The sequence below is a fragment of the Octodon degus genome, unplaced genomic scaffold (genome assembly GCF_000260255.1).
Source record: "Octodon degus isolate 3935 unplaced genomic scaffold, OctDeg1.0 scaffold00322, whole genome shotgun sequence".
NCBI lineage: Eukaryota > Metazoa > Chordata > Mammalia > Rodentia > Octodontidae > Octodon > Octodon degus.
The window spans coordinates 451,153-459,672 of NW_004524898.1; the positions used below are offsets into that span (position 1 = coordinate 451,153).

The 8,520-nt window shown below is 39.5% G+C and overlaps 1 protein-coding gene across 1 annotated transcript in view; it reads right to left on the reverse strand.

Moving 5' to 3' along the window:
* Positions 1-300: 300 nt before the first annotated feature.
* CUNH19orf18 (chromosome unknown C19orf18 homolog) overlaps positions 301-8,520 on the reverse strand; it is an 11,676-nt gene continuing 3,456 nt past the window's right edge. The window contains exons 4-7 of the mRNA XM_023708031.1: positions 6,810-6,905; positions 6,190-6,292; positions 1,484-1,647; positions 301-580 (exon numbers count right to left, since the gene is read on the reverse strand). Of these exons, the coding sequence (XP_023563799.1) occupies positions 471-580; positions 1,484-1,647; positions 6,190-6,292; positions 6,810-6,905 (473 nt within the window). The 3' untranslated portion in view covers positions 301-470. The remainder of the gene's footprint in view (positions 581-1,483; positions 1,648-6,189; positions 6,293-6,809; positions 6,906-8,520) is intronic.

An 8,520-nucleotide genomic window follows, 5' to 3' on the forward strand; every position in this document is an offset into this window, starting at 1 on the left:
TCCTAGACAGAGTAGGGAATGATTGTGTCTTAGTAAAGTGTCATATTTATGTTGATCTCTGCAGTTTCCCTGTGTGTAAAATGGAAACAAATGACTGGAATTAATAGAAAATACCACTGAGAATGTTACATTCAATGAAAACATTTTGTTAGCATGGTCTAGAAGATGACCCAAAGAAATTGTCTGCACTTCTGATAGGAGGAGGAGAAGAAAATTCTGACAATTTATCTTTCCCTCTTACCAGTGTTTATTTTTTTCTATTTGCCAGGTGTCATACTCATTCATGGACTACGAGACTGCAGCCTTGCTGTACTACAAGCATTTATTTTCTCTTACACATGCTGACATGTCTTTCTTGTGAGTGCTATTCCATGGGTTGCCTGGGAGCTCACTCTGCTCAGCTCCTTGGTCATCCACCATCACTGCAATTTCTTCTGGACAGGAACAGCCTGCATTGCCTTTGTCTGCTCTCACGGATTCTCCATCTTTGCCTTGTGTATGGAATTCCTTTCCTTCACTAACTGTTGCTCTTTTTTCCATTTCTTCTTTTCAATATTTTCCCTTCTTTTTGACCTAATAACTAAAATACAGAAATGATGAAACAGAAATGGAGACATGGTTTGAGGTAAGAAACACAGAAAAGTAAAGATATAAGCAGTGAAATGGTCAGTGGACAGTGAATGCTATTTGTCTGACAAGGATAGTGAAAACTAAATTTTAAAATTATTTTTACATTTTTATCTGAACTTTGCAAATTCCAAGTTTTTTAAAAAAATTAGTAAAGTTATAATTCAATGTAATGAAAAAGCATTGAAAGGCTACTTTGATGAAGGCCTCCTGCCTCAGTAAACACTAATTATGCATCCTGCTCTTGGCCTGTCCAGAACTTCATGCTATGTATATCTGGAATCATTAGCAGAAGTCCAAACAGAGGATGCTGGTATGTTGGATCAGACACTCTACATGTTTTCCTCTAGAATTTTGAGAAAGATGTACAAAACTCTCAGGACTTTCACAAAACCTGGCTTTTGTGAGTGCTTACATCATTGTGTCCTCATAACAATATGTGTGCTGCTCTCATAGGTCTGGGATGGATCCAAGAGGTGCAGTAGTCTCACAGTGTGGGCCTGGGTCCCATCTATGCCTCAGATGGGACAAGGAGGGCATCTGCCTGTCTGTGTTCTAAATGTGCAAGTAGTGCCTCAGTAATAAGTGTGCTTAAAGAAAGTTTCATTCTGTTTCCTGAACTCTATCTTAGAGGCTTGGACTCGCCCTGCATTGGGCTCTAAGCAACCACAGCACCGCTCCCTTTCTGTGGGACTTGAAGAGCAAGTCAGGATTCTTAGATGTGTACATAACTATTCCACTTTCTATCTCCAACTGTTTCAGCTCCACTTATCTTTTCCTGTGACAACCAAACCATCTCTGTCCATGGCACCTTCTCAGGCCCCTGATTGTGGCAGTACTCCGGTGGACCCTCTACCTGAGATGATGAACTTGCCCAACTCATTCTCATTTTCTGGAAGCAGGTGTGTAGATTCCTCAGGTCCACTGTCCTCAGAGCCCTCCTGGTCTCCTAACGGTGGAATCTGGACATTTTCATAAAGCAATGTGAGCTGTTGTCTTTCCTCTGCTTTTACCATTTGACTGTAGAAGAATGTAAATGAATTTAGAACCACAGTTCTCACAGTTAATCATCATGTCTTAATCATGGGATTTTCTGACTAAAAAGAAATTGGTGGTAGTAGGCAAAGAAGAAAGGTACACATACACTTTCAAACCATACTAGTCATAAAAAGATCTCAAATTTTGAGATTAACCAGCTGATTATTATAGTAAGAAACTGATGAGCCCCAAGAAAGATCAAAGCCAGTACTAGAAGTGAAGGGCTCATATTTGGCACAAAAGTAAAGTGTTGAGGAAAAAATTCTATAAACAAGACAAATTGTATTTCGGGGCTATAGGTTATAAAATTTAATGCCAAAAAATCCATCATTAACAAAATATCAACATTTTAAATGTCCACTGTAAATATTTTGAGCCTTAATCTAAACTTTAGAAAGTTCTACACTAAAATGGCATTTATTTTGATTACTGAGTTTATCAACATTCTTAAATTTTACCCCTGAAGTTAATACCTCTCTCTATTTACTGCGGTTCAATCCAATAATGGCTCAGAGAATGCCTATTTCTCTTCTATTGGAAATGATGATAGCACTTTACTTTTTCCTGACATATTTATCTTCCAAGATCTGTGTGACTTAAGCAATAAAAGACACTTTTTAGATTAATTGATTTGTGTCCTTAGGGGCAGCAATAGAGGAAAAGGTGTGAGATATTCCAGAAGCACACCGTGCACAAGAACTTGGTTGTGATCATTAGTGAAGATAATCAAACCAAACTAGGCATGGTAATGCACAACCAAAACCCTAGCATTTTGGAAGGTGAGGCAAGAGGACTAAAAGTTCAAGCTCAATCTGGACAACATAGACACTTAGTGAGCCCCTGTCTCAAAAGGGGGCTGAGGATGTAGCTTTGTGCAGAAGCCTTAGGCTAAATCCCCAGCACCACAAACAAACAAAAAGCAGGTGTGGTTTTGCTCTTCAGTGCCTGCTGCATTATTATGTTTCAGTCTTGAAAGATTTTTCTTCTGCATGAAGAACTACCTCTAGCATTTATTTCATACCCTCAATATTCTACCACTTGAACCTTTGGTAATAACAATGTGATTAACAAAAAAACATGGGACGCAAAGAATGAGTCACTGTCCTCAGGTGCTAATTGTCAAATAGTGCCCAAAACACCTAGGAATGAAGCTAAACAGTTTAACTCAGTATCTTCAGACAGTGAAATGAATGCACAATAATCCATGATAAGCCAAATATCAAAATGTTAAATAAAGGCAGGATGCAATGATTCCAAGCTGAATTTTAACGGAATATTCTTTCCAAAACACTAAACTTGAGACTCAGAACCAGAATTAATTACCATTTTACTTTCCTGCTTTAAGTGAAACCAAATTTACCAGTAGTGCTTTCAAAAATCTACTTCGGGAAAAGATAAAGCAACAAACATTGTGCACTTTGAACCACATGCATTTTATTTCACCTCAGGCTCTGACACAACCCAATGCAGCACCTACTAGGGTGGCATAGGTTGATGACCATGATTGGACTTTCAGCCAAAAACTTGATGGAGTACTGATGTCCGTGAGATACATTTTAGTGAGTCACTTCATACAACTTTAGATTTGTTACCTTTGTTCTACAATAATAAAATATACAGATGTTTTACTTACAGGATTTAAGTCAATATAGACTATCACATTAAGTAACCCAGAGCCAAAGTTCAGTATACACTCATCACTAAAATTTCTTTCAATAGTATTTGTGCTGTGCACAAATCTTGGCCTCCATGAGACTGGGCAGATGGCTCAGTAGAATAAACTCTTGCCTGGAAAGTACAAGGGCCTGAGTTCAAACCCCAGTTCCTCCAAAAAAATCTAGAAGGGACTGGAACTGGTCTTAAACTGACCATGTTCTGGATGTCCACTTCTCCTTAATATGATTGTCTCTATACTACATAAAAATAAGTGAAACATACATAATTCCAAATAACCATAACCAAATTAAATCTACATCAGTGCATATAATAATCAAGATTCCAGAAGCTCAACATAAGAATATCAAAATCAGTTATAGAGAAGACATACATCACCTTTAAAGGAGAGTCTATCAGAATTATAGCAGACTTTTCAGCACAAATTCTCAAATCAAGGAGGGCTTGGAGTGAGGAAGTTCAAGTCTTAAAAGAAAACAACTTCCAACCCAGATTTACATACCTGAAAACTATGTTTCAAAATCAATAGAGAAATTAGATATTTCTATGACAAGGACAATTCAAGAAATTCATGACCACCAAATCAGCTCTCCAAAATTCCCTGAATGATATAGAAAGAGATTATAAAATCCACAGTTCCAAGAACATTAACAAAAACAAGCCGCCAGGCAGAGAAAGCAACCAACAACAGGGTAAGCCAATACACATTAGTTATGTCTCCATACACTAAGAGGGAAGAAAGAAATACACTCAACTCACAAAGAAATTCATGGACTGAAAGTCAAAGGATAGAAAATAATATTCCATGCAACATGAACCCAGAAAAAAAGCAGGAGTAGCTACTCTATCTGCAGACAAACTGAACTTCAAGTCAAGACTTATCAAAAGAGATAAAGAGGATCACTACACACTTGTACACCAAGACTGAGTAGGATTCATCACAGGCATGCAGGGATGGTAAAACATAAACTAATCCATAAGTATTATAATGCACCATATCAATAGAGCCAAAGACAAAAATCACACAATTGTCTCAATACACGCATAAAAAGCATTTGACAAAGTCCAACACTCCTTCATGATAGAAGCCCTACAGAAAATTAGAATAAATGGTCTTTACCTCATCTTATAAAGTCATCTATAACAAACCAATAGCCAATATCCTACTAAATGGTCAAAACCTAAAAGCTTTCACTATAAAATCAGAAACAAGGCAAGGATGTCCATTATCATGACTCTTATTCAAAAGAGTCTTGGAAATATTAGTCAAAGCAATTAGATAAGAGATTGAAATAAAAGGAGTAAACATAGAAAAGAAGTTAAATTATCATTACTTGCATGTGATATGATATTCTAAATAGAAGAACTCAAAAACTCCACCAAAAGACTTCTAGATTTAATAACCAAATTTAGTAGCATATCTGGATACAAAGTTAACACTCAAAAAACAACAGCACTCCTCCACACAAATAGCCCACTAAGAGAAAGAAATTAGGGAAACACCTTCCTCAATAGAACCCAAAAATGACATACTTAGGAATCAATCTAACTGGGGAAGTAAAATTTCTATACAGTGATAATTACAGGACTCTGAAAGAGGGGATAGGGTGTTAGAAAATAGAAAGATGTCCCTTACTCATGGGTAGGAAGAACCAACATAGCCAAAATGACCATAGTCCCAAAATTGTCATACAGATTTAATGCAACTCTAACCAAAATACCATTAGAATATCTAACACAGATACAGAAAACATTCCTAAAATTTATTTGGAACTAGAAAAGATCTATAAGGGTAAAAAAAAAATTTAGAAACAAAAACAAGGCAGGGGCACATCACAAGCCCTGACTAGAAAGTATACTGCAGAGCTACAAGTCCCAGCTGAGAAAAAAAGCATAGTACTTTCAAATAAATAAACTTGAGCATTAATGGAACAGGGTAGAAGATGTAGAAATAACTAAAAACACACTCAGCCATCTTAATTTGATAAAAAAGGTCAAACATACATGGAAGGAGAAAAGCCTCTTTAATAAATGATGCTACAAGCGACATGCCAAAGACTAAGATAAGACCCATGTCCATCCATGCACTAAACGAAAATCAAAGTGGATCAAAGATCTAAATATTAAAACAGAAATACTAAATCTTCTTACAGAGAGAATAGGCAGAACTCTTGAAGGCATGGATTTAGGAAAAGATTTCATGAAGAAAACCCGAAAGCTCAGCAGACTAAAGCACCTGCTTAGGGAGAGTGCGGCAGAGGGGTTCAAGCCCATGCGCTGAGATGGCAATTGAGACTGGGCATGTTGGTGTGCACCTGTAATCTCAGCACTTGGGAGGCTGAGACGGGAGGATCACTACGAGTCCCAGCTGCAAATTGAGGCCCTGGACCAATACACACACACACACACACACACACACACACACACACACACACACAGTGTTCTTTCCAGAATACCACATTGGGAAGATGCTAGCACCTTGCTGCCAATGATTTCTCACACGACGCACCACAGGAAGCGCATTTCCTTCATGAGCATGTCTATGTGGTATGTATGCATGCCTGTGTGTCTGTCTCTTTCTGAAAAGCTTAAAAATCAACCTTTTATGCCTGTAGCATTTCTATTCTGCTAAAATGTAGCTTCATCTCTTCTCTTTCCCTATTTTCTTTTTCATTATATCATAACCCAACATGAGTATAATCCACATTTTGATAGGTGCTAGGCCAGAAATGTATGATGACTAATAATAATCTAGCAATTACAAGAATTATCATCAACATAATTATATCCCAGATCATCTTTTTGGACACTAAGTAGCACTTTAGCAGATGTTACTTAGCACACACTTACTGTGTGACACAGAAGGCGATGATCCCACATGCAATGGCAATGCCAAAGGCTATGCATGCAACTATGATCACTTGAACAAGAGCAGGTCTATGTGGAATTATTGCTAAAAAGGAAAAGCAAGCTTTCAAAAAAAATTGATCTCAGCTACATGTCTCAGCTAATACATTTGTTAATCACATTGTTATTACAAAGATGGAACAGTAGGCAACATCAGAAATATAATATAAAAATAAAATCCTTAACTTTTAATAAGAATGAGGCTGTATTGCATAACCTGTGTCAACAAATATAATTTTAACCCTAATGTCCCAGGCTCCCCATCCTTGGGCAAAGCTCTCTCCTCGCTCTCACTCGTGCACTCACTCATGCACTGTATCTCTCTGTCTCTCTCTGTCTCTCTCTCTCTCTCTCTCTCTCTCTCTCTCTCTCTCTCTCTCTCTCTCTCTCTCTCTCTGTCTCATTCTGTAGATACATGAACTGATATAGAAACACCTGTCATCTACAGAATTGAAAAGAAAGCGGCCCTGGTCCTAGGAATCCAGGTGTTTCCCTGATGATCTCAATTGGGGTGGCACTGTCACAAAAAATTTCAGGGCAAATTAGGAAGTAATGCTATGAACCTCTATTCCAGTTGCCAGATTTTGCAGCTAGAGAATGTGCTATAAGACCATGGTGGTTCTTTGTAAGCTCAGGTGTATCATCCTTCTTCACATTATCTGGAAATTTAAAAAAGGATAGAGAATTAGCATGTGTAGAAAGTGAACAACAGGACAGCTGCCAAAGAGCACACATTATTCAGTCATTTGTAAAATCTGGCCAACCAAAGTGACTTCCTCATCGTCCCACACACAGCCTTCTCCCACTACCTGTTCCTCCCCAGTACAGGATCAAGTGATTTTCTGACAGAGTCAAAAACTGTCCTGACCTTTAATGTAAGCATAGCTCAATGTGACACAAAATCCTGGCCTATGAAACACCTAGGAGTGTAAAATGATTAACTGAAGATGTGAAATGTGAGACCTATCAGTATTTACCCAACTGTTCTGTCAGCCTTTCTATTTATCTTTGGATTTTCACCATGAAATGTTATAGATGAGAAAACATTATGAACTACAGATGGTTTAGGCACAATTAGAACTGAAAATTGGACACTAGAGTGTATACCAAGGGGCTGTGAGAGACTTGGGCCAAGGCAGCATCATCAGACTTGTGAGGACACAAGCTTCACTGATATAGGCTCAAGAGAGGAGGACAGGAAAGAGGTCAGAGAGAGCAAGCTCTGGAAGCTGTCTTGAGGATTTACCTACAAAGGGAGAGGAGAAATGGGTGCAGATCCTAAAGGAGGCTAAAGGATCAGGACACAGATGTGGGGGTGGGGGTCAGCCAGACAGCGCAGAGTACTAAAGTGCCTGCTCAGGCAGAGCACACTGGCTGGGGTTAGATCCCCGGCCTGCCAAGCCAGGCCCACCAGCAGGGCATGCTGAGACAGTGACTGAGACTGGGCATGGCACCTGAAATCCCAGTGCTTGAAAGGGTGAAAACAGGAGAATCATTATGAGTCCGATCTGTGTAGTAAGACCCTGTACTAAATGCATAAAAAAAGACATGGATCGGGGGTAAACTGACAAAATTATGAGAATGATATAGAAACCATGATGTGACAGCCTTTTCAGGTTATTGTAACAAATTGTGGCAACTGAGAACTCCAAATTCAAGACGCCGCCAGCTTCAGTATGTGCCAAGCGCCCACTTCCTGTGTGTGGGTGGTCCGTTATCAGTTCACAGATGGTCCCTTCTAGCTGTTTTCTCAGAAGAAGCAAGAGAGCTCTCTAGGGCTTTTTGTTTGTTTGTTCATTCGTGTGATCGGAGACAGGCTTTCACCATTTTGCCCAGGCTGGTCTGACTCCCGCACTCATTTGGTCTTCCTGTCTCCACCCCTGAAACAGCCAGGACCACAGGCACCTGCCTGGCTTCTGGGCCTTCTGCCCCATGACCTAATCACCCCCCAAAGGCCTCACTTCCTAATACCGCCACCCAGGGAATGAAGATTTGAACATGTGAGCATGGTGGAGGATACCCCAGCACTCAGAGACAGAAGACAGGAAAGGACGAATGTCCTTGAGTTGGGCACCTCTGTTGATGTGCCCTCCTCACCAAGTGCCAGATACCAGTCTACTCCAGAAGCCTCTGTTCCCCATGATCACCAGACCTGTTGAGCTAGCAAGCCTGATTACCCTGCATTATCTCGTCTTCCTCAGGAAAAAAAAATCAGAGCAAGGCCTTTGTGCAGACAGACAGACAGACAGACAGACAGACAGACAGACAGACAGA